The sequence below is a fragment of the Thrips palmi genome, unplaced genomic scaffold, assembly GCF_012932325.1.
Source record: "Thrips palmi isolate BJ-2018 unplaced genomic scaffold, TpBJ-2018v1 HiC_scaffold_15, whole genome shotgun sequence".
Taxonomy (NCBI): domain Eukaryota; kingdom Metazoa; phylum Arthropoda; class Insecta; order Thysanoptera; family Thripidae; genus Thrips; species Thrips palmi.
The window spans coordinates 3659027-3685452 of NW_023144624.1; the positions used below are offsets into that span (position 1 = coordinate 3659027).

General features: G+C 48.8%; 4 protein-coding genes across 12 annotated transcripts; 2 read left to right on the top strand and 2 right to left on the bottom strand.

Annotated features, from left to right (window-relative positions):
* The first annotated feature begins 210 nt into the window (after window positions 1-210).
* On the top strand, window positions 211-5597 carry LOC117640920 (tudor domain-containing protein 1). Of its 2 annotated transcripts, none has more exons than XM_034377944.1 (18): window positions 211-332; window positions 934-1123; window positions 1195-1258; window positions 1359-1468; window positions 1548-1769; window positions 1841-2095; window positions 2183-2219; window positions 2308-2465; window positions 2567-2689; window positions 2779-2967; window positions 3238-3475; window positions 3555-3837; window positions 3924-4123; window positions 4197-4310; window positions 4394-4526; window positions 4601-4858; window positions 4944-5114; window positions 5192-5597. In XM_034377944.1, exons 1-18 carry the CDS (start codon window positions 242-244, stop codon window positions 5359-5361), a joined length of 3006 nt encoding a protein of 1001 aa, XP_034233835.1. In that variant the 5' UTR covers window positions 211-241; the 3' UTR covers window positions 5362-5597. The 2 variants fall into 2 exon arrangements, with proteins under 2 accessions (XP_034233835.1, XP_034233836.1); XM_034377945.1 differs by lacking the exon at window positions 211-332 and adding an exon at window positions 487-829.
* A 290-nt stretch (window positions 5598-5887) lies between these two features.
* LOC117640919 lies at window positions 5888-15241 on the bottom strand. 4 transcript variants are annotated; one of them, XM_034377941.1, is made up of 30 exons: window positions 15081-15241; window positions 14651-14805; window positions 14239-14576; window positions 13937-14160; window positions 13632-13846; window positions 13387-13554; window positions 13189-13307; window positions 12939-13107; window positions 12619-12875; window positions 12371-12521; window positions 12092-12284; window positions 11788-11966; window positions 11478-11708; window positions 11251-11396; window positions 10934-11170; window positions 10443-10840; window positions 10120-10369; window positions 9883-10054; window positions 9599-9814; window positions 9267-9518; window positions 9029-9189; window positions 8579-8728; window positions 8311-8492; window positions 8044-8244; window positions 7565-7971; window positions 7287-7496; window positions 7109-7210; window positions 6790-7031; window positions 6479-6720; window positions 5888-6406 (listed from the first exon to the last, which is right to left on the bottom strand). In XM_034377941.1, exons 1-30 carry the CDS (start codon window positions 15113-15115, stop codon window positions 6064-6066), a joined length of 6345 nt encoding a protein of 2114 aa, XP_034233832.1. In that variant the 5' UTR covers window positions 15116-15241; the 3' UTR covers window positions 5888-6063. The 4 variants fall into 4 exon arrangements, with proteins under 4 accessions (XP_034233832.1, XP_034233831.1, XP_034233833.1 ...); XM_034377940.1 differs by having other exon boundaries at window positions 11478-11711; XM_034377942.1 differs by having other exon boundaries at window positions 11478-11711; window positions 14651-14793; window positions 15081-15240.
* Window positions 15242-15952: 711 nt separating this feature from the next.
* On the bottom strand, window positions 15953-24339 carry LOC117641266 (SAFB-like transcription modulator). Of its 4 annotated transcripts, none has more exons than XM_034378434.1 (19): window positions 24126-24338; window positions 23640-23730; window positions 23321-23544; window positions 23101-23238; window positions 22950-22983; window positions 21808-21904; window positions 20662-20702; window positions 20453-20583; window positions 20218-20367; window positions 19993-20128; window positions 19604-19911; window positions 19394-19527; window positions 19154-19294; window positions 18919-19044; window positions 18266-18343; window positions 17543-17710; window positions 17320-17459; window positions 17049-17235; window positions 15953-16959 (listed from the first exon to the last, which is right to left on the bottom strand). In XM_034378434.1, the coding sequence occupies exons 1-19, from the start codon at window positions 24249-24251 to the stop codon at window positions 16764-16766; spliced, it is 2646 nt and encodes an 881-aa protein (XP_034234325.1). In that variant the 5' UTR covers window positions 24252-24338; the 3' UTR covers window positions 15953-16763. The 4 variants fall into 4 exon arrangements, with proteins under 4 accessions (XP_034234325.1, XP_034234327.1, XP_034234324.1 ...); XM_034378436.1 differs by having other exon boundaries at window positions 20662-20699; window positions 23321-23547; XM_034378433.1 differs by having other exon boundaries at window positions 23321-23547.
* An 85-nt stretch (window positions 24340-24424) lies between these two features.
* On the top strand, window positions 24425-26426 carry LOC117641268 (WD repeat-containing protein 76-like; the record flags this gene model as incomplete). Of its 2 annotated transcripts, none has more annotated exon segments than XM_034378439.1 (8): window positions 24425-24655; window positions 24941-25164; window positions 25249-25323; window positions 25400-25572; window positions 25701-25860; window positions 25930-26069; window positions 26147-26319; window positions 26399-26426. In XM_034378439.1, coding segments are annotated over 8 exon segments (1075 nt in total), but the record flags the coding sequence as incomplete, so codon positions are not given.

Genomic DNA, 26426 nt, shown 5'->3' on the forward strand with positions numbered 1-26426 from the left:
GGAGGCGAGGGGGAGGAGGGGAGGGACCTAAACAAACGGAACTACCACAAGACAGGCTTAAACTTCAAAATTTACAGAACTCTCTTTACGTCGCTTAGGTTGAATTAGTGTCTAAATTATCAACAAAATTCAATTTTAAGAAATTTTCACCTTCTTTTAAACGAGTTTAACAGCTTATACTTCATGAAAAGAAGCACAATTTGCTACTTTCATAGTTGTTAAGTTTAGACCAGGTGTCTGTATGAGAAGTTGCTGTGACGGCAGATGGGGTAGCGTCGAACGGTGCATCGTCGGCTGTGTAGGCCACTATTTGTTGAAATTAACTTGTTTCGGTACGTGTAGTGGCGTTTTGTGTTATCGTTCCGTGTGCGTTGGGTTTCTTTTGAATTCCCTCACCGGCATTACTCAACGGATTAATCTTGCTCGTCTTGTTAGGTCTCTGTTAGGTCTCTGTCCCATCTAGCCTTATTGATGCATGTCCTGTTTGAGCCCATACTTTTTCATTTTACAATCACTACCGGTTGTCCATGTACTCTGAAATGTGACATTGGCTTATGCCCAGCTGGCATGCATCTTGCAGTGTGTCTCGTTTGAGAAAACTGTGTTTATTTATCTCGAGACTCGTCCGTTTTTCTCGAGTAGACGGATTACATAACCCTACTCTTTCGGTATCATGCCGTCCTTTACCTGTTGAGTGGTGTTCGTGATCATTGTGACACCTTATCGTTGTCACCCATCAACATTCTCAACATGTCAGTCACGGTCTTTGGCAGCTTGTCGTGATACTGTTCTGGTACTCACCTGTGCTGTCAAGTGGTCCTTCCCTCTGGTACCATTTTGTTTTTGTTCATATGGCATCATCTGTTCAATTTAGCTAGTCATGTTCTCCTTTTACCGTTTTCTAACTTTTTAGATCTACCTTCTCTATTTTAGGATACGTTGAACCTCTCAAGATGATGAACAACGATATTCAAATTACGCTGGAAAATGTTTCAAGATCGGATCCCATCATGGATGATCAATGGGATCCTATGAGAGAAGAATTTGAAAATCCAGACATCAACTGCTATGACCATGGTCCGGGTGCCAATCTGGATGTTGACTTACAGCGTCCTGCATATCGGTAGGTTATCATCCTCTATCCTAGTTTGACTCTTACAATTGGCCCCCTATAAGCTACTCCGTGATTTTCAGAGATCGTAACAATCAAGTTGTTTACAAGATAATGGTTACTAAGATTCCTTATGGTCTCGAACAGGTACAGTATAAATTGGCATCATCCTCTCCTGAATTTTAATGTAATATTTTATTGACATTTTGCATCCTTATGTGCATATGTTTTGACTTACTTCATGCAGACTGGGTTGGAAAATCTTTTCCGAAATGTTGGTGTACCGACTGTAGCCAAGTGCAAAGGAAGAGCATCAAACCAATTACAATGGGCCCTGATTGAGTTTAAAACTTTGCAGTGAGTGTTGTATGGCTCCTTTCCTGATATTTGAAATGTAGGTTGAACTAGTGTAGACAAATAGCAATTGTTGTTACAGAGAAGCCAAAAGAGCCATTATGGAATTTGATGGGGTGTTCGATATGATTGTGAGATTTGCACGAAGTGATGAAGAAAATGAAAGACTTAAAAATAAAAGACTACAAGAAGAAAGAGAGGAAAGGATGTACCAAATGGCACATTCATCTACCTCTAACAACTCTTTGCAAGCCAATCCAAACAAAGTTCAAAACACTATGCCCTCAAGTCTTAAGTTAATAAGGTATTTTTCTCAGTTTTATATAGGGAGCGTTTTTTGTTGGAGCCTCGTGTACAGCTTTCTGTTACTTCTAGGATGCTTGGCCGGGGTCAAAGTAGAGGGAAGATGATTTTCAATGTTTTCAATGGGTATCAAGAGAGGCGTCCAGGTCTCAAACACTGTGCCTGGTCCAATGGTGTACCAGATATGAGGGATCCTGGAGGTCTGATGTATCATTCTGCATCATGTCAGCATGAGTTGTCCAATAGAGTGCTTCAGAACCTTGTTATCACCACTGGCTCTAATTCAGTTCGGCAGGTATCAATGGGTCGTGGATACATACCTCCTCAGTAAGTCATCAAGCAATACCATGCTTTTCACTTTGATGCCTCTATCCTACTTTAATTGTTCCCTTTGCTTGGTTTTTGTTTCTACAGTACAGAGCCTATTCCTGGGCAGTGTGACCCTTTTGAGGTATTTATATCATAACTCAAGAAACAAAGTGTTTTTGTTAATTTTTACAAAAAAATCAAATAGTTTTTGTTTTATGACCACTTTACAGCGATCTGTTGGTGTTGATGTAAGTGTCCCTCTTCTTCATTGTGCCAAATGTGGGTCAAACACTGTCCAGAAATGCTCGTCATGTGGAACTCCTTATTGCTCAAAGAAGTGCCAAAGAGAAGATTTTGGTCGACATAGAACTAGATGTAGAGCACAAATGTAAGAAGTTTGTCTACTCTCTATGAGCCTAAAATCATGTTCACTTAACTATAACATACAAAATGTATTTTGATGTGGTTTTATTTTTTGTTTCCTTTCAGATCTATTGACAGCGTTGTTGATGAGAACATGCAAAGGACCTCAGAATTTGTCCCACTTTCAAGAAATATTGGCCAAGGAGAGACATCTTCATTTTCTACTAACCTGCCTTCCATCAGTTTGTGGTACTTCCATTGTTTAGCACCCTAACATGCTTTCTTTTCTTTTCTTTTTCTTTTTTTAAAAATAATTATTGTGTTTTTATTTTTACAAGGGGTAAACCTGAGAAGAATGTGGTGTCCCTCTTGGGTGAAGGTACTGAGGCCATTGTGTATGTATCATCAGAGCAGCCAACACAGTTGTCTGGGAGCTTATGCTGTAAGGAATTGTTTGATATAACTAACAAAATACTTACTGAAATGCCTGAAAAAGTTATGCAAAGTCCTGCCAATTTAAATTTCTGGTAAGCACTGAAAATGTTTTCCTTCCTTACAAGGAGTAAGAATTGTATAGAGCAAGAAAAGTACACCCTTCTGGAGCTGACATTTTGACTTTTAGTCATACTTAGAAACATGAAAACCTGAGAGTGAAATCCTTGTCAAATGGATGGATGTCCAGATAGGCTACACGGGGTGTACGTTTCTTTCCCTGTACATTCCTTCCCCTGCTTACCCCCACTGTTTTCATATTGTGTTAAAACTTGTGCTTACCATTCAACTTCATTTTATTTTAGGCCTACTGTCGGTACTTTGGTTGCTGTGAAGTGGGATAGCTCAATATGGCGAGGATACATTTTAAACACTCCCATTGTTGGGCATTCATCTCACTTTACTGTTGCATTGTGTGATTTAGGAAGTGTAAAGAAAATTGAAGTGAAGGATATATTCCAACTGCCTTCTGACTTTCACAATCTTCCAGAGTTAGCTGTGACTTGCAAGCTTTTGGAATTAAGTGGCAAAGGCTCCACCCTTGTAAGCTTTATTGGGCTAATTTTCTCTAACATGTTTATTGACTGATAAAGCTCTAATGCTAACTTTCTCGTTTCTCTAGGCACCTGAAAACCAATTGCAATTAAAAATAGAAAACTCCTTGGGTGACAGACTCACTGCTAAAGCTGTGGGAGTGGATGGTTTGACAGAACTTGGTGTTGTTACTGTATCATCATGGAGTCCAGCTGCCAATGAACTTGTGGCAGTTCAAATAGTACCTCCTTGCACGGTTGTTATGACGGCCTACCACAATCAAAATGCTCTTTATGTAAGACCCACCGGCCGAACATACAAGGAGCAATTCTTCTGTCTAATGCAGAAGGTGGCAGCTGCTCATGTAACTTGTAAGCCCACATTATGTACCAGCCTTATTAAGTATGTCTGTCCGCTGTGTCACAAGTTTCTTGAATGCGTTTATTTTACTTTGCAGCCCCTCCTCTGGGAAGAGCACCTTACAAAGGAGAGATGGTTGCATGTCAGTACAGAAAAGACGGAAACTATTATCGAGGCATTGTTCGAGAAGAAAGCACTTTGATTCAGGAACATTATGAGGTGTTTTTTGTTGATTTTGGGAATATGGAACCAATTTCCATCAGTGACATGAAAGCTCTACCAAGTGAATTAAAATCTGTAAGTCTCTTACCATGTAATAGTTCTTGTATTTTTGTACTACATTCATTTGTAAACTGTGTATGTGCTTTAGTGTCCTTGCATGGCGGTGCCAGTTGCACCTTATGGGGTGAGAAAAGGACCACTCACTGAAAAAGCAGTTGTTTTCCTGAATATGCTTCTACAGAAAGAACAGGAGTTTCAGATGGTTAGTGATTTTTTTTTTAGTCTGTTTTAAGCAATCATTACTGTATTTATCTCTTATCTTAAGTGGAATTTTGTATATTTCAGGACTTTGCAACACAGAATAAGAATGATGGAGTTCAGCTTGTATTTCCTGATAAGAGTAGTTTCAATTTGAAACTTAACGAAAGCTTAGCACCTGAATGGGAAGAATCTCTAAAGAAGGGGTTGCTGGTTGACCGTATGTATTAACTGCTCCGTTTAATAGTGCGCTTTATGACCTGAATGGATTTTATGAAACATCTGATGTTACAGATGACAAACCCACAATGCTTGAAGACCTCAGCATTCTTTCTTTGGTAGAAGGAGGAAAGCAAAAAGGTGTGGTGACTGTCATGGTAATGAATATTAGTGCAAATGGGCGTCTGGCAGTGTTGCCGATGGGCACACCTGAGGTGGAACATGTCTTGAAGACAGTTGCATTTCAAATTAATGAATACTGTGAAAGTACAGATCCCAGTGCCAGGTATAATCCTCGGTTGAATGAAGTTTGCCTGGCAAAGTACCACAAAGGTAATTGGAATCAGTTGTCCTGTGTTATTATTAATTACATTTCTTTGAGCGCTGTCTAAAGCATTCCTCCCTTAACAATTTCTAGATGGCCAATGGTATCGTGCTGTAAATACGGAGACTGTTACGGAAACTCAAAGTAGCAAATTAATGTTTATTGATTATGGAAATTGTGAAGATGTGCCATTTCAGGATATCAGGCAAATGGTTCCTGATTTTGTTTCACCCCCCATAGTAATGTTAATGTGCCATTTGGATGGTAAGTAGTTTTTTTAATTTAAAAAAAAAAAATCTTTACTGAGTTTTTATTAAGAAAACACTTTTTTTAATTTTCAGGTGTACCAATGGAACCCACACCAGATATGATCACAAGAATTATGGAGTTGGTCCCCACAAAGAATGTGTATGAGGTGGAGGTTTTAGGGCAGATTGACAGTTATCAGTATAAGATAAGAATCCCTCAAATTTCAGACCAATTGAAATCAGAGTTGTCTATGAATCAGTGAGTGTGTGTCGTCATGTTTGTATGCATTAAGAATCATTCTTCTAAAGTTGTTTCTTCAGATCAAATTGTATGTAACTTTGTTGTTTCAAATATATTAAATGAAGACACACTCTTTATGCAAATAACTTTATTTTGCAACTTGTTCAGCTACAGGCGAATTATGATGCCTAATGTCTTGTTTTGACATCCTAGAGTTTACTTTTATGCAATAAAATGTTGTGTATAAATCATTTTAAATAACTTGTGCTCCTTATGATCATGAAAACTAATTCTTCTCAATCAGTTCAATCATTCCCATTAGTTTGGCCTTGGAACATTAAAGTTGTAACTTCCCTAGCCAACCTGCTATGAGAGCTAAGGCGATAAATTCACCCTCGAATAATGCTCCTATGTACTGAATGTGTCTGCGTTGGCATGTAAATTTGTTGGCAAACTGTACTTCTTCAAAAAAATGCCCCCGTTTGTCTGGATTGATCTGTACCACTCTTTGCGGAAGCAGTACTAACGTAAATATTATAAGAATGCTGTTTTTTTTTTCTAAACAAATTTTAATAACCAATAATTTATAACATTCAACAAGAACAGAAAACAATTGGCTCATTTCATGATAAATGAAGTACATAAGTTTCACTTTAACGACACAGATAGTTCATTCAGAAGTAGATGGCGAAGCTATGCAAAATCCATATTCCTTTCAAGAGCTTCAACCACCCCTGGCCACGGCTCTGGCCGCCAGCTCCGAAGCTTCCCAGTTGCCCTTGAAGGCGGCCTGCAGCAGTGCGGCCTGCCGGCTTCCGCTCACGGCCACCAGGTGGTGGTGTCGTGACGTGGTGAAGGCGCTCAGCACGCCTCCCATGGGCACGGCCGCGGACGCGCGGCGGACGAAGCCGGACACGCCGCGGTACTGAAGCACCACCAAGCTGTCCGTCGGGCAGGTGGTGGCCACGTACAGCACAAGCTGGCCGCTGGGCAACGTGGCGAACTGCATGGACCGCGGACCCTCCACCTCCACGCTCATCCAGTGCACCCACTTGTCCGAGTAGAACCTGGGAAAGACGCAGCGTCAAGGACCAAGGTCGCTCCCCTTACAGAACAGCCAACGGAAATGGAAGCCTCACCTGCTGATGTGCACCAGTCCCTCGTGGGGGGAATCTGCGACGTGGCCCGACGCGGTGGCCAGGTAGTGCACGCCGCGGTACTCAGTCACGGCCAGCGACGACGCGTTCACCACGCCGATGTTCTGCGACAGGCGCAGCGTCGAGCCTTCCCAGCGCCACACGTTCACTTCTCCCTCAGACACCTCGCTGGCGCCAGAGGCCACGAACACGTGCGGGACGCCGAGCACGGTGAGGGCGACGGCCTGCCGGACAAAAACAAGAGTTACTGCATGCCGTGACGCGCACTTCGCAATAGCGAAGCCGCTACTTACGTCAGTTGGTCGGGGTGCGTCCAGCGGCAGCTCCACGAGGTTCTCCTTGCCCTGGCCCAGACAGTGCATGGAGCAGAAGCCGTCGCGCCGCTCGAACGCCCCGGGAGAGCCGCGGATCAGGCAGGCCATGTCGCCCACCTCCGTCATCGACACCCAGGCGCTGGCCAGCGTGCTTCGGAGCACCTCGGCCTTGCCCAGGCGGCCGTCACGCAGGATCCCCATGACGCGGCCCACGAACACGCCTGCCAAGGCACAGAACAGAGAAATGAGGCGCCGGGGACGCGCGAGCCGCTGACATGCCAGACGCGAGCAGACGTACCAGAGCTCTCCTCCTCCTCCCAGTAGAGGGCGTTGAGGCCGGCGTAGGTGGCGGGCGCGATGAGACGCACGGTGCGGGATAGTGACACGCGGCGGCGGAGAGCTGCAACGGAAAGCGAATAGCGACGTCAAGACCAAGTCATGACCCCCGGAGGGAAAGACCCAGGGGCCACACTCACTCGGGTGCGAGACGATGGTGCTCTGCTCGGTGTCCCAGCTGAAGAAGTCCACAGTCAAGCTCTGGCCGACGCCGTGCTCCATCACGATGGCGATGGCGAACGCGGGGTCGGCGGCGGAGTCTTCGGGTGCGCGACCCAGTGGCAGCACAGCGCTCACGCCCACGCGCAGCGACACGGCCGTGTGGTAGTAGTTGAGGTAGTAGCCTTGGGCTGCAACGGGGACCGGGGTCAGCGCGAGCCACGGCCATGGAGGGGTACACGGGGCCAAGGGGACTCACCTTGGAGGCTCTGCTGCACGTGCTCGGCCGTCCTGCGCAGGGCCTCGTGCTGCGCGGCGTACTGCTCCAGGGTGAGTGGGTGCTGCGCCGCGTAGATCATGTCAGTGATGTTGATGCCCTGGTACGTGCCGTCCACCCACGCCGCGTTCGAGTGCAGCTCCGCCGTCGCCGCCAGGTGCACGGGCGTCAGCACAGCCACGTCGCTCGTCTTGTAGGCCTGGTTGGCCAGCAGCTCGCGCATGTTGACGCCGTTCACCTTGCCGATCACCTCCAGCGACTGCACGCGCAGCCCCAGCCCGGGCAAGGGCGCGGGCACCAGCGTCTTGACGCCAGTCACCAGCTGGTCGGAGTGGCGGAGCAGGAGGTGCGAGGCGTTGACGCGAACACCCGCCACCAGCCCGTCCACGCTGCGAGCAACAGGGAGAAGACGAGTCAGAATCACTGGGGCCAACGCGGCCAAGGATCAGAACGCAACTCACTTGAGGCCGCCCACCACTTGGGGCTGGTGCAGCGTCTTGGAGCCGGTGATGACGTAGTCGCCAGAGACGCGCACGGCGTCGCGGTTCCACGCGGCCAAGTCGACGCCCTGCACTCGCGTGTCCTCCTGCAGTGCGAGGTCGGTCACGTAGACGTTGCCCTGCACCACCTTGCTGCCCTGCACCACGTTGTGGTCCAGCGAGCTGCAATCACGAGTCGGTCAGACAGCTAGTCACACTGCGCCAGGCGACGCCAGGCACGATACGTACGCGGCGGCGTTGTCCTTGATGAGCACCACGTCCCGAGACAAGTCCAGGCCGTTGATGGTGCCGTCCAGGCTCAGGCCGCCCGTCGTCTCCACGATGCCGAACTTCATGCGGGCGAGCACGTCCTGGTCCGGGCCATCCATCAGCACCAGCTTGGGGAAGTCCGCCAGGCGAATGCCGCCCACCTGCGCACGCACTCACGCAAGTCAGACACGGTCCGTCCGACAACACCAGCGGCGCCGCGGCAGGCGTCTTGGTTCAGGACACTCACCAGCCCACCGACATCCACGACGTCGGTCACGATCTTGCGCTCCACCTTAATGTCCTTGGTCACCCGGATGCTGGTCGAGATCGTCTCGTCTTTGGTCAGGCTCACGTACCGCTGGGCAACGGCCTCCAGGTTAACTCCGTCGATGTGCCTCTGCAAAGAACGACGTGCGGCAATGAGCGCGAGGCAGGCAGGACGGGCCGAGCGCCTGTGAAGTCAAGGGTAGGCCAGCCCGCAACGCACGCCAGCGCGCCGGGCTAGACTGCCTCGCAGGCGATTGCGATTGCAATTAATGGCTGGACCACAAATGATCGTCTGCCTATCGGGCCCGCCCCGCCATGTCGGTGATTAACCAGCACGTGACGGGTCGTCCCTACTAAGAGGCGTGGTTTTCTGGGTAGACCGGGTTCATACGCCCACAAAATGCCGAGTTACCCAACCAACGTCACCCACCTTGACATTCACGTCGTTGGTGAACTGCACGTCGCCGAACTCCATCCTGGCGGTGATCTTGGCGCCCCGGTCCCTCAGCCACGTGTTGTTCAGCAGCTTGCGCATGTCCTGGCCGTTGATGGACTTGCCGAGCACCGGTTCCTCGTTGAGCAGCAAGTCACCTACAAACCCAAAACGCACTCACACCCGCGACAGCCACTTGACGCGTGACGAGGCAGCAATGAGGCAGCGCACCGACCTTTCACGTCGAGGTGCTGCGGCACGTTGAGCTGCGACGCCGCCGGGCTGGCGAAACGGCACAGCGCCTTGAAGTCCTCGCCGGCCAGCGTGCCCGCCACGTCGAAGACTCCCTGGGCCTCCAGGCCGCCGGCAAGCACCACGCGCCCGCGCATCTCTTGTTCCCGCACGCCGCGCGCCAGCAGGGCGTCGGCCAGGTTCACGCCGCGCACCGAGCCAGCCGTCACGGAGCCGTTGGCCACCACGGGGCCATCTAAAGGGGCCGAAGCAACGTGCAGGAAACCAACAGGCACTCGATTTGAACAAGAAAGAAGAAATGACAGCGGAACGCACCGAAAGTGACGGTCCCCAGCCGTAGGGTCGGGTCATCGATCCTCGCCACTTGTTGCGCGAACGTCTTGAGATCCAGGTTGTTGACGCTGTTGGCCGTCACGCTGCCCATCACCTCCACGTCGCCGAGCACGGTCTGCGGCCCGTACAGGGTCTGATCGCCCTCCACCTCCAGCCAGGGCACGGCCCACTCCGCGTCCGACACGCCGTCCAAGGTGCCTGCCAACGAAGTGCGCCATTAGGAAGGAAACAAAATCCAACTGGCGACAACCGGCAGCGGGACTCACCGCGGTAGCGCAGCTTGGCGACGGACAGCGGCCGGTTGATGGCAAGGGACGGGAAGGCGAAGGAGTGTCCGTCGGGCTGCGCCACTCCGCCAGGCACCGTGGCAGCGAAGACGCCGCCCAGGTCGCTGCCAGTCGCAGTCGGCTCCACGTGCAGGTTGTCCACGCTCACGGTCTGCGGACAGCACCAGCTTGCAGCGCCAGAAGAAACCCAGCGACGCTAACCAGAGAGCAGCTCACCTGCCGGAAAGTCTTGGGCCCGTCAATGACGGTGACACTGCTGTCCTGGAACACCGAGTCCTGGAGCGTCGCGCTGATGTTGACGCCGCCGAGAGTGCCGTCCAGGGTCAGTCGCTTGAGGATCAATTCACCGTCCACCGACACGTCGTCCTCCAGCTTCACCACGCCGTTGTGGCCCTGCCGCGAGATGCGCCGCGCCCACAGGTCCAGCCACCGCGCGCCGCCCAACAACGTGTCGTTGCTCCAGACACTGCAACCAAGAAAAACATTTAACGAAGGGCATCACCATCATGTGTCAGTTTAATGCGGAAAAATTTACTTACCCGTTCGCGGTGATGCTCGGGAAAGTCTTGTGTCCATAAATGACCTGATCGCCAGTAGTCTTAAGAGCCGTCTCGTCCAGTAGTCGCAAGTCCACGCCGTTCACCGTGCCCGTCAACGTCGAGGAGCCCGTCACGGTCACCCCCTCCGTGAACTTGGCCATCTTGGTCAGGCGGACTTCCTGTCCGGGAGCATCCAGGATCCACACGTTGGTCGGAACGCCGTTCACCATCGTCACCTCCACGTTGGACACCTCCAGGTCCTCCACCAACACGTTGGGTGGCAGCGGCGCGTTGATCCGCACGGCGTCTTGCAGCACGTTCAGAACAGTGACGCCCGAAGAAGGCTCCACGATGTTGGGGGCGGTCACCGTGCCTTGCACGTCCACGCGCCCAGCGATCTGCGGATGCAGACAGTCACCGAGTGAGTCCAGCAAGCGGAAAGGCATGCCTGGCCATGCGGAGCGGCCGCGGGCAGAGTCGCGAACACTCACCGACACGTCGCCTTCCACCAGGATGTCGTCCTGCACCACGCGCACCAGGGGCTCGTCCTCGGCGGGCAGCACCAGGCCCAGGATGCGGCCGTAGATGCGGCCCAGGTCCGTCACGCGCAGCCGCCGCAGCCACTTGGGCGCCACGACGTGCTGCGTGGCCCCGCCGCCGGCTTTGTTCAGCAGCAGGTCCATGGACCCGTCCGCCGCCACCGCGATGTGGTTCAGCCGCTTGTAGACCTGGGTTCAAACACCACCGCCGCCAGTTAGTGGCGGATCCCCGATAGACGAAAAAGCACAACACGTCCGCGACGGCTAACCTGAACTTTGTCGGCGACCAGAGGTTGAGTGAACCGCAGAGGCCCGGGCAGCTTGTCCAGGTGGACGTCCGTCCGCGCGATGGCGTTCATGTTGAGACCGCGCGACAACGCGTCCTGGACGGAGAGCTTGGCAAAGGAGTGGAGGCCTGCGGAGTTGTTGAGGCATTAGCGCGTCGCTCGCGGAAGGGCTTCGAAGGGACAGCGCAAACAAACGGCAATCAACCCACCTGTCACTTGCTGGGTGCCGCGAGTGCGCAGCGCGCGCTGGGCCACGTCCACGATGTCGACGCCGCCCAGGAGGCCTCCCAAGCTCACGTCTCGGACGGACAGGGACACGGGCGTGGTGGAGGGCTGCGCTTCCGGGGGAAGCTCTGGCCGTGACACGTCCACAGTCATGCCGTTCACCTTGCCGTGCAGCACCAGCTTGTCCACCTGCCAGTGCGTCACGGAGTCGATGCCTGCTGCAAGGGAAGGCCGCGGTACAGAACGCCAGACTGCCACACTACTCAACAAAGCCCGGGCCACCACCTCACCAACCTTTAAGTGTCTGGTCGCCGTCCACGAGCAACACCGTCTCGGGGCTGATGTGGACGCCGTCGATGGTGCCGTCCACGTTGAGGCCCGCGTCCACCACCAACTCGTTGACCACGAGGCTCCCCAGGAGGTGCCGCGTGTGCACCTTGCTCACCAGGGGCGCTGCCTCGCCTAGCACTTTGCTGAGAAGCACAACGACAAAAACCATTACACGGCTCAAAGACATCGCTCCCCCTCCACTCATCGACAGCGAGCTTTGGGCTCAGGAGTCAACACCACGAGCGCCCTGAAGGGACGCCCCTAGTACCTCGTCTTCAAGTCGCCGGGCACCACAACGCTCGAGAACCGCAGCGCCCCCTCCGTGGAGACGTCGGCGTCGAGGCGGATCATGTTCTTGACCAGGCTCACGGCATTCTCGTTGTTCAGCAGGCGAACGTCGGCGTGTCCGAAGCGGCACGGCCCCACGCACGAAACGCTGGCGTTGTGCAACACCACGGTGCCTGGGGACAATGCGAGAGCCCTCGTCAACAAAGAAACAAGAAACGGCAGTAAAAGCATACGCAGAACCGTTGCTGAGAAGCCTCACCTCGAACAGTGTTGTGCCTGTCCAGTTTCAGTGCTTGATCCATGATCGCCTGGGCCTCATTCAGCTTCTCCCTGCTCAGTTCCAGTTCGCCAGCGAGAGAATTCAAATCCTCCACGAATGCGGGGTCGATGACTTGGCTCTTGGACTTGATCTAAAAGAGGAAATGAAATAGAAGATGATGCTGAAACCAGAACCGAATGCAACATTAATACGACAAATATCCGCAGACGCGACCCAATTTTACAGACCGAACCGGTGGCCAGGGTGTTGATGGTGCTGTTGGACTCGAAGACGATGGAGTTGACCTCCACGACGTCGTCGCTCCACTTCGGCGCCGCGTTGACGCGCTCCAACATCTGGGCGGCGGAGCGGCGGGCCAGCTCCCCGAGCTCCTTGTTGCACCAGAAGCTCAGCTCCTCCTGCAGTTGATCCAGCTGCATGGACTTCTCGAACTGCAGCTCGAAAACGTTCGCGTGCACGCCAGCGTTCTGCTTGCGGGCGACGACTGGAGAAGCAAACCGTTACTGCACAGCCACTGCAAGTCCAAAGCGGTCCTCTCGATACACACCTACGAGGCCCTTGCTGCCGTAGACGGTGGTGCGCAAGGAGGAGATGTCCGCTCCAGAGCCGAACATGTCCCCCGGGAACGTCAACTGGCGGAAGCGCCAGCCGTCGTACTGGAAGCCGTGGAGGCCGTGCGTGCTGGTGCCGAGCAGGACCATCTCGTCGTGAGGGCCCTGGGCGAACGCAACAAATGGAAATGACAGAGGGAAACAAGACCGCCAAGTCGACACGCCAACGGCACGGCGTCGTCCTACCGAGTATGAGGCCCAACGCGACGCCCCAACGAGCCGGAGGCTCTGGAAGGGCACGAAGAAGCCGTCCGACCACTTGTAGATGACAGAGCTGGTTTCGTAGTTCTTCGTCTGGTCGAGGCCTGCAAGTGACACCAGTTAGCAACCCCCGGCAAGCCGCGCCCCTCATGCCACATGTCCCTCCCGTCCCACCCCGCAGACCTTGGTAGTACTCATTGGCGACCGCGAGGAAGTGATCCTGGCCGCGAGCGTGCCGCATCGTAAAGAAGCTCGCGTCCACGGCGGCGTGCGTGCGGAGGTGCTGGTGCACCACGAACGCGCCGGTCACGACGTCGAAGCGGTACACTGTCGACTGGAGGCTGGTTTCTCCTGCGAAGCGAACAGAGAAAGATAGTCGCTGCGCCCAGGTTGGCGCCACACTGCGCGGCGGGCGCGGCGCGACTCACCTGCGTCGTTGGCGTGGTTCACCACGACGAGGTACTGGTTCGAGTCGATGGTGAAAGACGTGACGGCCTTGGCGCCGCTGGTGCGCAGCCTCTGCACGATGTCCAGGTGCTCGCCGTACCACTTGTACACCAGCGTGTCGGCCGCGAAGGACAGCCCCTGCGTCGTGTTGGTGAACTCGGAGGCCACGGCCAAGTAGTGCGAGTTCATGAACTGCCTGCAACACCATGAGAAGCTCGCATAAGGACCGACTAGAATTACTGCAATGGCGGCTTTGCGTTGGCGGCTTGGTCGGCGCCGGACTCACCAGAAGAAGACGTCGCTAGGGTTGTGCGTCTGCAGCGTCATGACGGTGATGAGCTTCTTGCCGTCGAGGGACAGGCGGTACAGGATGGGGCCGTTCTCCGGGGCGGCGCGCAAGTGTGAAGTCCGCTCCGCCGCCACCAAGTACGTCCAGCCGTCGATCTGTTGCACGGACAGCGTCGACCCGCCGAACGTCACCTTGCGGTCCTGCTCCAAAAACCGGGTGCCCTGGACGGGGAAAAGCAGGGGGCTCAATTCCGACGCAATTAAGACGCTTCACTGTAAAAATGCCAGCACCGCGCTTACCATGAGCTTGTACAGGACGAGCGAGTTAGCCAGACTCAGCTGCGGGTTCTCTCCGTCCGCCTCCAGCGCCGCGGCGTACCACGCCTCCTCGCCGGCCTCCATGCGCGAGAACAGGACCACGTCGTTCGGGAACTTGGCCGGGATGTTGAAGGTCGGCACCAGCTTCTTGAGCAAGAACACGCCTTGGTGGTCCTCGGTCAGAGTCGTCAGAGGGTCCGTAGGGAGCTGTCTCCTTGAGCGAGGGTGTCCGTCAAACGGGGCCGCTATGCCGCCCACCGTGCGCTCCACGTGGTGGAGGTACTCCAGGACCCGCGACATGCCGTCCGCGCCTGCCAGGCCTGCGAGGCCGATGGGGGATGTAGACGTGCACAACACGGAACCGCACAGCAAAAAGGGCAGAAAGAACACTCACCATCCTTGGAGCTGATCTCGTCCGCCAGGAACGCAGTGTCGGCCAGGACGTAGCTCAAGGGGATCGTCGGCGAGCTGTCCGCGGACGCCGTCCACGACGTGCACGCGAGCAGCAGCAGCGGCAGCGCAGTCCACGCCATGCTGCTGCGGGTCGAACTGTAAGTTGCCAAGCCGATTTGACGACGGAGCTCGCCCCGTTCCCTCTCAATATTATCACAACCAGCCCGTCAGTGGCGGTGTGGCGATGCGGTGCGGCGAGAGCACCTGTGCACCGACCCAGCCAGGACCCAGCCTCCACCAAGCCCCATTCAGCAACGTAAACAAGATCAATGTTGTCCTGGAGGTCACCAAAGTACGTGCCACGCGCGCGGCCTGTCGCCGAAGCCACAAATCCTTACTTGGGGCGCAAGATCCCGCAAACAACCACTCACCTACTAACGAAAGCAAACAGACGTCCCATCTGCATGCACCGGCCCGCAACCGGACCTTCTGCAGCACTGGCGCCTGCTTTGGTGGCGTCGCTGGGCGTCGCGTCGTCGCGTCGCCGGTGTCCGCCGGTGTCTGGCTCGCCGTCTCTGGCTGGCTGCTGGGCAGGGCCAGGCTGGGCTCGCTGGGCTGCACCAGGGGGGAGAGGGGGAGAGGGAAGGTGGAGGAAGGAGAGGTGAAGGGTTGAGTCCGGAATGTCTCTGTCGGTCTCTGTTTCCGCTGTCTTCCGAGGCGTAAGAAAGAGAGACGGAATACGTCGCGAATTTCTTGGATGCAGCCCTCTGTTGCCTTCCCTTACAGTACGCACACCAGCTGACTCTAGATCAATAGATAGCCGGGAAGGCAACAGAGGGCTGCATCCAAGAAATTCTTGGCGGAATTCCCCCACCCGCCCCGCCACTGAATTGTCTGGTTATTTCGTATTTGCAATGAAGCGCTTGAATGTCGGAAATGTTGAGCTGGCCCAAGATGGCCCAGTCCAGAAGAGAAAGCCTTATGAAATTTTACGGCCTGCGAGCCCTTAGACCGAGCACCTTCGGCCGGGACCCCAGAACGTCCATCGAGGAGGTCCGTTCGAGGAGCACGCGACACGCTGGGGCTGCTCGTGTGTCGTGCGGAGGCCACTTTACGCCCCCCCCCCCCCCAATCCCGTGTAACGTACTGTTACTACCGACCAGTACTGAGTCCTGATTTTTATACAATGCGCAGCGCGCCTGGAAAGTCGAGCACAGACAACCCGCTAGCCTCTAGCAGAGTAGTGTATTGAGCTGGGCTTTCACATTATAGGATGAGTGTGTTACAAAAGAAAAAAAAGGTATAGGCATCCAAGATTAAACTGCTTTATTTTTTATTTAAGGATACAAAGTTTAAAATAGGTATTTTGGAATGAGTCATATAGGTTAGAGGTGTTCCAAACACCTAATTCAGTTTTCATGAGAATCAGCTGTAAACATATTATTACACACTTGAATTAAGGTGGTAATAATTACCAGACAACATAACACGGACAATAAAAAAAAAAAAAACTTACACCAGACATTGATGAACTGGATGCACTTATTAACAATTCCAATCGATTCATTATACATGCACAAGTGTATCTTTGACATCACCACACCACATCAGTTCTAGGCAATATAACAAAAAAAGGATGTTAAAAACCAGAAATAAAGGGTACATCACATATACCAACAAATCCAAACAAGGTGAAAATGAACAGGAAATTGAAACTAACAATAAAACACAAACTGAGAGGAACGTGCTTATGAAGTGAACAGAAAACAATACTCAGTAGCAAACAAGTAACTTAGGCAAATACAAGAAAAGAGAGGACCTCCAGGCTCAATCAGTAGTTAGATATGAAGTCAACAATGGCATTTGTTCATTCGGATTAAAACTACCTGTGTCAAATGAAACATTTTGGGATTTTTATTGGGTTTTACTGTCAGTAATGCAAAAGCTACAAAACACTCACAGCAACACTTGAAAAAAAAAAAAGAACAAAAAATCTTCTGAGTCCTTTCATAAGTAAGGATGAAAATTAATTTTTTAACACAATGAATAAAACCTAGGTCACAAAACATATTGCTCACACAAGAACAAAGTTAACATATCAAATCTGACAACAATCAAGTGTATTTTCTCATTGAACCAAGAGGGGCTTTGTAAGCATCAAATCGGTCACTAGAGTAGCTATTGCTGTTGGCGATACCCAGTTGTAAAGCAGTCAGAGCTGCAGGTGTAACACTTTGGGCACTTCCATACAGAGGGCCACTAGTCATTGGACGACTTCCAACCCCTAATGCACTGCTACTTCCAACCCACCTGAAAAATTAGAAACAAATTAATTGACATGAGACTCAATATTTAAAGGGAGCAAAAAAGTAAGCCAATCAATCAAAAATAACACTGACCGATCAGAAGAGCCAGAATCTAATGGCCGACTCCATCCTGTTGTCTCCTTTCTCTCCCAAACTCCACTACTCAAATCACGCACACCTAAGCCCACACTCATACTGTTGAAAGGCTTAGATGCAGTGGGCCCACTGCTACTGCTGGAATGCCAACTGTCTCCCGCTCTGTCAGTGTAACGTCCCCCATCTGAAATTATAATAATAACAATAGTCATCACACAGGCCTGAGTTTTGTTTATTTTTGCAATGTTAGCCCTGGCAAAGTATTAACCTCTGACAGAATCTCCTTTGGACCTGTCCGAGTAGCGGTCGCGGGGATGGGGATCACGAACGTCCATTTTTGACCGGCTGTCCTGTTCTGGCCTTCGATCATCTCTCCGGAAGGAGCTGCTTGAATTCCTTTCATATCGACTGAGACAAGAAGCAAAACAGAAATTAGAATCATATTCAAACAAACAAACAATAATCAGCAGGTAAAACGCTAGAAAACGTACCTGTCCTTAGGTCTGGAGGGAGAGGGCCGCCTAGCTGAAGACATCTCAGCTCTAGGGGGAGGAACATCACGGGTTGGACGAGACAAGGTACGAGAATCTTCATGGGTGCGACGAGTTAAACTGGTACTGGCAGTGCTGCGACTGAAGTCTTTCTTGAAATCTGATGATCTACAGCAGGAAAAATAAGGTCCATTAGATTTTAAAAGTTTATTCTAAATAATTTACTTAAGACTCATGAATAAGATACTGTTCAAAACAGTTCATTGCTTTAAAGAAAGAAATTAATTGGAAACAGAAGCCACAGTTGTGTAGTGTAACAACAGACAGGCCACATTCCTTGCTGCTTTTCAAACACTCACAAGAAATTTTATTTAAACTCACACCCTTACATGCTGTTATAACTTAATAAAAGCAGATGAAAGGGGGAATCCTAGCATGTCTTTGCCACGCAGCTTTCGACAGTCATCTCAGGGTACACTGACTTGACTGAGATTGTCCCATGCAAAACTCATCAACAAAAGCAAGAAGCAATCGGGTTGCAGTTTCATGAGAAACTTGTTCAGTTTGAAAGTTGATGAAAAACTATACACAATCAACTCTAATCAAATATTTTCAGTTCCCAAGATGACATCTTGCAGCCTCAGAGAGCAGTTACAGCTTGTGATTGAATTTTTGATGAAAGATTTCATGGTCAAAAGTCTACAGTTGTGGTAGTCAAAATACCTTGAATCGTGCTTATTGGCGGAGTCAGTGATCTTCCTAGCCTTGTCGGTCTCCCTTACTTTGCTTTCATACTGAACTCTACGAAACACAAGCAACAAGAAATTATCACACAATGACAAATACACACTACCAGTACACTTGAAGATGGCATAAGGACTGCAATCACATACACAGTTTAATTAAGAATCAAAAAACCCAGTTCAAAAATTTCACTACATTTAAGGAAAATACTGATTGAAGGCCAACTTAACAAAAGGGAATGTTTCCAAACTATAAAGTCTGTACAATGCATTGCATGTACAATACTATCCGTACTGTCCAGCAAAACACACAAACAACACCTTCCCATCAAGCAATTTTTAAGGTGTGCATGGGGTCACACGCGGTCTCTTCCGCACGAACATTAAAAGGGAGAGGAATTTAATAGAAAAAGAAAAACTAGAAATAATGAAAAACACTAAAGGTAATAGGTACTAAGTGTTTGTTTTTTCACCTGAATGTGAATGAGATGGTACAACTTATTTCATTTACCATCTCTCTCAGAGTGTTAGCAACAAGCTATTTACACACAATATTTAACCATTTAATCAAGGCAAATTGTGACTTATCTTAGTGAAGCATTGCCAAAGAAGTAAATCCAGAAGTGCACTAACCTTGAGTCATTGAAACGAGAGCTTTCATAGCGGTCTCTTTCAGTTGCCAGCCTCTTACGATCATCTGGATAATCACGACTCCTATCTTCTGTCGGGCGCTTTAAAACCCTTCTGGCTTCTTCAAATCTAACAACCCCACAAAAAAATTTAAAAAAAAGAAAGAAAAAGAAACCAATTGATAGCAGGAATATTGAATGAGAGAGTACAATAATTAGAATGTATGTTATTTACAAACCTCAACTGTTGGAGTTTCAACTCTTCCTTTTCCCTCTCCAGTCTCTCTCTCTCCAAACGTTGTCTGTCTCTTTCCAACCTCAATAATTCGGCCCTTTCTCGCTCAATAGCTTCACGTTCGCGCCGAAGTTTCTCCCTTTCCCTGCAAAATAAAAACCACACAAATATTTGAGATATGTCAGGCAATAATAATGTAAAAAGCATGTTAGCTTTTGGCTGAGAAGAGCTTGGTGTTTCATACCTTTCCAGACGAACTGCCTCATCTCGCTGTTTACGCTCAATTTCCCTCTGCCGAAGAGACTCCTCCCGACGCCTTCTTTCCTCTTCACGAAGCTCTCGTTCCTTTTCTCGGAGACGGTGGCGCTCACGTTCTTCCTGTAAAACACTCCATCCATCTTTAAAAGGTTCAACTGCAAGGCACCTTCTTGAATTTGACATTTATGAAACATACCCTAATGTGAGTGAAGGTCAGGACATCCGCCTTACGCCCTGATGGCCCTGTGGGAGAGGATCGTGGTCTGGAGTGGCTGCTGCCTTCACTGCGCCTCCGATCCCTGTCCTTTCTCTCACGTTCTCTTCTTTCTTTGTCACGGTCTCGCTCGCGAGAGGCATCCCTACTACGGTTTTGGCGATTCTTGTCTGAACCCTCTTCTTTGATATCCTTTTCATCTTTCACTTTGTCAGTGGCTTCGGCTGCTTCTCCCTCAGTTTTTTTCTCGTCACCTTCCTTTACATCCCCTTCCTTCTTCAAGTCTTTCCCTGCGTAAAAATAAAATACAATTGGTGACAAGTTGAAGACAAGGTCCAATTTCCAGACACATTCACAACTAGACAACTTACTTGGCTCTTCCTTTTTGTCATCAGCTGAGGAGCTTGCGGTGCGCTCTCTTTTCTTGTCATCAGATTTCTTCTCCGTGCTGCTGCTGCTTGACTTGAGATCACTTCGTTTAGGGGGTCCCGTAGAGTCACTTTTAGCCTAAAAACAAAAACAAGAGCAATTTTCTTGTCAGTTTAGCTAAAATACTTAAGAAGTGGTCTTAAATTTTAAGTTTGTTAAGTACCTACCCTTTCAACTGAAATTAGACGCCCATGGAGTTCTGTGCGGTGAAGGTGCTGAATACATTTGGAAGCATCCTCACTCGAACCCATTGTAACATAACCATAACACCGAGCACCAGGGGTTCTAGCATTGGTGACCACTTTGGCCCCAACAACCTAATAAACAGAAATATATTTAGAAATGTGGCAGGTATTACAGGGCTTGTTAGTTTAAAGAAAACAGAGATATTGAAGATTTTACCTTGCCATACTTAGAGAAGACTTGTTTGAGATCAGTAGCTCTTGTAGAAGAAGATAGACCACTGACCCATAAGTTCCGGCTACTGCTGCTACTTCCACTGCTGCTACTGCTACTGGACTTCTTGGACTTGTCTGCAAGTTAAAAATGAGAAATAAAGTTGATAATTTGGTTGGAACAAATTGGTAGGCAAATATAACGATCAGACCCACCTTTGTCTTCTTTGGGAGACTTGAGATCACTTGATCCACTGCTGCAACATTAACAGTACCAAAATCAAACAGATTATAGAGGAGTATCAGTAACAGCTTGGTCAGAATTAGTAAGTACATGCAGTAATTTACTGACTAATACTCCTAGAAGAGATAAATATAATCAGGTCATTGCTTAGGAAATGGAATAAATCATCCTCAAAAAATAAAAATATGAACTTAGAAAGTCCAGAAAAGTTTCTGTAAAACAGTAACAAATGGGTTGTTGATATAGTCCATTGGTAGCTTATGGTTTCAAAGCCAACTTCATACAAGTTGATGCAGTGGCAATGAAATTGTTGCAAGGCTGTAAATGATCAAATAACTTCTGCACTTTCAATTCTTCACAGAATGAGAACAGCTTTCTGAAGAGCAATCCCTAGGCGTTTGATGGAATGGACTGCATTCAATTCAAGATGGGCTATGTAAGACTGAATTTGATATGAATGTGTCCTGGTAAATTTGCCTATAATTACCTAAATTAGGAGACTTGGGGAAATGAAACTACTTTTAATACAAATTCTGAGAAAAATAGTCGTTGATGATTGTTACTTGGCAGTATGAAATATGTTGCAAGATGTAACACAACCGTTAAAAGGGGATACTAAATCTCCATCTGAATTTGAACATAAAATTATCCTGTCACAAGAGATTCCTTGCCAGATTGGCTGGCATCTGCTGCAAATTGCAGTGGACACGCATAGCTGAATCTAGCCCAGCTCCTTTTACTCTTTTTTCGTATACCACACGTTGACCACTTCGGCGGCTGCAGCAGTGAAGAGGAAGTCTTGCCAGCGCGTGCCGCGTGGCGTGCCGCGTGGCATGCTGCGTGCCGAGTGCCCGGTCTGGTCCGGAGTTGCTCCTGGTCTCCACTGCGGCACCGCCGAGGCCTTGGATTCGGCCCAGCCCGGCGCAGCGGCCCCTCGAAGCACGGCGGGCAGCACGGCGGGCAGCAGGCCAGGCAAACAGCGCCATGCAGCGCGATGCACCAAGCCGTTGGCTCCAAGATGAAGGAGAAGGATGAGGGAGATGCTTCCGGCCGCGCGTCACCGAGGCTGACCGAGCAGGGGGTGGGTGACAATGGCAGTTGTGGTGCAGAATACAAACCTCTTGCTTTCTTCCTTGCGATCTTGGTTCTTGTCCTTGTTGTCCACCTTGCTGCCACCGTCTTTCTTCTTCAGATCTCCTCTCTTGCTGCTCTCATCTACATAGGAATCAGTAAGGGTTATTTATTAAGCCAATGAAATATATGTCGATGCCACGTAGAAAGATCTTGGCGATGTCTGATCAGCCTGGTCAGGCTCTGGCCAGGCTGTGTCCAGACTCTCTCCCGCCCTGCTCAGATCAGTTCAGCTCCCACAGGCAGTTCTTGCAAGAACAGCTCGAAAGTGAAGACGCTGCTGGTGCTCGCCGAGAAGAAGACAAGTGTTGGGAGGTGATGTTTTCTGTCTGATGGCATCTCCACATTATTGATCAATGACGCAAATTACATCAAAAGTTAAGGAAGGGGGAGGGAAGTCTGGCTATCACTAGAGCCCTTGATTTTAGGCAACCAGCACTCATGGCAAGTAAGTCCATATGCCTGAGTAGATTATTAATATGTCAAGCATAGCAAGGACCATTATTGAGATACAATTAATTGGTTTCAATGGGAAAGGGGGGGGGGGAAACTTTATACAAGAGATGATCCAAACCAAACTTTGAAACACTGTTTTTTTGTTTCTTTTTTCGCAGCAGAAGATTAAGCGAAGGAAAAAAAGAGACATGTAGGTGGATGGTAGCCCTTCCCTCTTCTCCATAAAGGTTCAGAGGGGGAAGGGCTCCACCAAGCATGCCAGATCGTAAACAGAACAGGAGCAGTTCACGTTTCATTTAAACACCATTTTCTAAGTCAGCAGTAGGCAGACCATAGCTAAAATAAGATCTTCACATGGCGCAGGGAGAAGAGTGATACTGGTGGAGTGATGAGTCCGGAGGGTCCAAATGGGAATGCAGACAAACTGAAGGGGGCTCTTCTGTCCTGGAGTGGTTCCCTCAAAGAAGGCGGTGCCGCTATTGCTCCAATGTTGATTGGTTGGATGCTCCAGGGTTTCCTCTGGTGTGGGTTAGTGGTGGTTTCACAAACTGAAGTTTGCTGCTCCCTCATCTTCCACCTAACCTGCACTGGTCTGCCTACTGCTCTTTAGCTGCCTAATCTAACAAAGTGTAAATTGGAAACATTTTTTTCTTTTTTTACTTGATAATATTACCTTTAGAATCTTTATCTTGAATGCTGTTTTCTTCCTATAACAAAATAAACAACAATTGAAATGAAAAGTATACATTTAACAAACTAGAGGGGAAAAATGATCAAAGACAAAAAGGTTGAAAGTCTTAAAAAAATAATAACAGAATCAATACCTCTTCAGTCAAAAGTTTTTCTTCATCTTCACCAATAGTGAGATTGATAGAGTCTTCATTGTCCAGGCCATTGGACTCCGGTTGTGCCTTATCACCATCTTCCTGAGGCATTCCAGGCTCTGAATCCTCTTCTACAACCTACAAATACAATATGGACCATAGAACCATGTTATGTTTACAGTACACAGTAGAGTGCAACAGACAAGTTGAAACCACTCACCTCAGTCTTAATTTCAGGCTTAGGATCTTTGGCCTGGTCATTTGATACAGTAGAGTCAGCTTTTGATTCATCACTTTTGGTATCATTATTACAATTAGAGTCTGAGGTAACTTCCGGGCTTTGACTTTTAACAGGTGCTACATCCTGTTCTACTTCACCATTCTTTGATTCCTCTTCTGGCTCCTGATTTGAATCTTCGGCAATGCTTGTGTCCATTTCTTCGTCTTCTGAGAATGAACAGAGAAAGTTTATATACTTTGAGCTTTAAAACATAGACTATTAAAATAGTGCCAGAAAAGAGCAAAAACCAGCTACTTACTAGAGCCACTCAAACGTTTAGCAGATTTCCTATCTGATCCCCCAATATCAAATATGTAATCCTCAGGATCATGCCCTTCTTCAATGAGTACCTTAGAGAGTGCAGAGAGGAAACAAATTAGCACCGAACTTCCATCCAACAGCACAAGATTCAGAACATAAAATTATGTGGCAAATTGTAGATGACATTCCAGTCCACATAACCTCGAAATGACACATAAGCCCTAAAAACAGGACAAGCCGAAGCGCACGAGAGTGAAACGCACTACAGGCAACTGCGACAAAACCACTCAAGGAGGAACGAACGAATTAAACAAATTACTCAACACCAGACTGAACATCGCGGATAAGTAAGGAGCTACGAGCCATCACCTACATACGCAGAGCCAGCACTATAATATGAATTCCTTCGACCAAAATAGGATTGCGTAAAAATGGCGACGACTAACACCAAATGCTAACGTGAACACTTGTTTTTAGTGCTCACCTTGCGTAGACGGTCACTCAAGGTATTTTTGACTCCTTTGGTGTCCAAATTTCTTTTTTCCAGCTCGTTTTTCAAGTCTACAACCCGCAAATCCGCCAATCTTCGTCCTTCGCTTTCTGACGCCATGGTCGCCGTCGCCGGACCCGGAGAAAACAAAATTTATTTCTGCCTTGAATCACGGCGTCTTGGATGGTGGAGGCCGGCACCGGCACCTTGATGTTTTGGTAAAGTCGGCGATGAAAAATTTATTGTAACGCTCAAAACTGGGAGGAAGAGGGGAGAAGGGAGGGAGGGGAAGGAGAAAGGGAGGGGAAGGAGAAAGGGAAGGGACGGTTGCGTCCGAAATTTACCCAGAGTTTGTGGCGGGAGATGAAGCGATGAATTACTCCTCTCTTTAGAGAATCAATTTATGTTATCTACGCCCGAAAATGAGAGGAAGAGTTGGGAGAAACCCAGTGAAGGAAGAACCGGCTGACGGTGGAGGGGAATTTGACGCCCCTAGCGTATCTTCTCGACTGAGAACAAGGAAGGTAAGCTCAGATGAGTATCTCAAATACTTGAGGTTATGGTCTTTTGTTGTACAATCAGGTCTTGATAACAAAGTTTTCCTTACAAGATTTTATTTTAGTTAGTGTAGCATGGTAAGAGTTAGTTTTTTATCTGAGCTTGACGTGTCTGTGACGTTCCTTGATCATCAGTCTGTTTAAAATATACTGTCATGGTTGTAATTTCAATGTTCAACTGAGGAAGTTTCTGAACATTTTCTTCCTTTCTTTTCATTTAGTCCTTTAAATTTTTTTCTATTCAATTTCCAGCAAGTTTCGTATGTGCAAGATGAAGAGGTTGAAAGTGAGGGGCAAGAAGATGAGGAGGAAGAAGATGAATGGGATGCAACAGAACCCGAGCCTAAGGCGAAGAAGAGAGCACCCATTAAACCCCCATCAGAGTCTTCAGCTGAAACAGAGGAATCGTCTGACTCAGATGATGATTATGAAAAACTGCGTCAGCAAAATATTAGAGAGCGAATGGAACTTGTGAAGTTCGTTAATTTTCAATTTACATCAATTTTTCTTTTTTTTCATGCTCATTGGTGTTTTATTTCTTTTATATTTCACTTTTCTAGATCCCTTGGTATTGCAGATTTAAAACAAGACATAGGAGAGTCTTCCAAAAAAACAGATCGTAAAGGTACTAAAAGGTAAGTGCTTACTCTTCCTGCTGTTAACTTTGTTTGCCGTTTCATGGGCTTTTGTAAAATCAATGTTCTATTTAAGGAAACCACCCACACCTCGAGAAAAGTCAAAGAGGATAAGAACTATAATTGAAGATCAGAGGGCACGCGAGCTCAGGCGGAAACTGGGGAAACCGTCTCCAAAGAAACTCAAATCAGATGTTGTACAGAGCACTTTGGAAAACTTGCGAGTCACTATTGCTAAAGCTACTGCACGTAAGCCCTCTGGTATGCTCTTTTCTGAAAAGAGGAACCATTGTTGAAAATTGCTAAGATTGGTCAATAGCAGCTTGCACTGCACTATACTCATGCTTGTGGAATCTGATGTTTTGTTTGATTTTCAGGCACACTTCCGATGCTTTCACTCAAAGTACCTAAAGAGGAAGCCAATGAAGAAGATAATGATGATGCTGCTTCCAAATGTGCTGATTTTGTTAGTCTTCTCAGACCATTCCTTGTCCACCGAGGTGATGAATCACAACTCAGCACCTGCAGTCTTGACACGTAAGTTGAGACTTGGTCATGCCTATTCCTTTGTAAGTTCATTTTACTTTCATACTTTTGCTCTTGCAGATTCAAAAAACTAGTTTCCCGATTAACTTTAAGTGAGGAAATGATAGCAAAAACCAATACAGCCCGAATAACTTCTATTGCCTTTCATCCTGGAGAGGAGAAAGTGCTTGTGGCCTCAGGTAGCACAAGTGGGGATTTAGGTATGTTTTAAGGATTTCAAGCATCCAAGATAATTTCTGCTGAGATGTCATAAATTTCTTTACTATTTTTCTTTCAGGTCTCTGGGATGTGTATAATCCTGATGAGGAGAAATGTGTCGAGGTTCTAGGGCCACATACAAGCCAAGTCAATTGTACATCTTTTGATCGATCTAATCCTTCAAAAATTTTCACTACTAGCCTTGACGGAACTGTTCGAAGAGGTGATCTGATGAAGTTGGTGTTTGAAGAGGTTAGTGGTAGTTAAAGAACTTAATTTTAGCCTTGGTCTTAGTCAATTTTTATCACTACTGAACCTATGCATTTTTCAGGTCTGGGCACATGAACAAAATGGTCCCA

Bases quoted from the DNA above. Each gene is read 5' to 3' on its own strand.
- LOC117640920 (XM_034377944.1), top strand. From the start codon at position 242: ATGAGAAGTTGCTGTGACGGCAGATGGGGTAGCGTCGAACGGTGCATC. The intron at 1,259-1,358 runs GTACAGTATAAA...TACTTCATGCAG, and splicing joins TTCCTTATGGTCTCGAACAG to ACTGGGTTGGAAAATCTTTT. The intron at 2,220-2,307 runs GTATTTATATCA...ACCACTTTACAG, and splicing joins GGCAGTGTGACCCTTTTGAG to CGATCTGTTGGTGTTGATGT.
- LOC117641266 (XM_034378433.1), bottom strand. From the start codon at position 24,251: ATGGCGTCAGAAAGCGAAGGACGAAGATTGGCGGATTTGCGGGTTGTA. The intron at 23,548-23,639 runs GTAAGTAGCTGG...GTTCATTCTCAG, and splicing joins TAAACGTTTGAGTGGCTCTA to AAGACGAAGAAATGGACACA. The intron at 20,703-21,807 runs GTTTGTATTCTG...TTAATGTTGCAG, and splicing joins CGCAAGGAAGAAAGCAAGAG to CAGTGGATCAAGTGATCTCA.
- LOC117640919 (XM_034377940.1), bottom strand. From the start codon at position 15,115: ATGCAGATGGGACGTCTGTTTGCTTTCGTTAGTAG. The intron at 14,577-14,650 runs GTGAGTGTTCTT...TCGGCCTCGCAG, and splicing joins CGAGATCAGCTCCAAGGATG to GCCTGGCAGGCGCGGACGGC. The intron at 11,397-11,477 runs GTGGGTTGATTG...ACAACTCCGCAG, and splicing joins CGGCACCCAGCAAGTGACAG to GCCTCCACTCCTTTGCCAAG.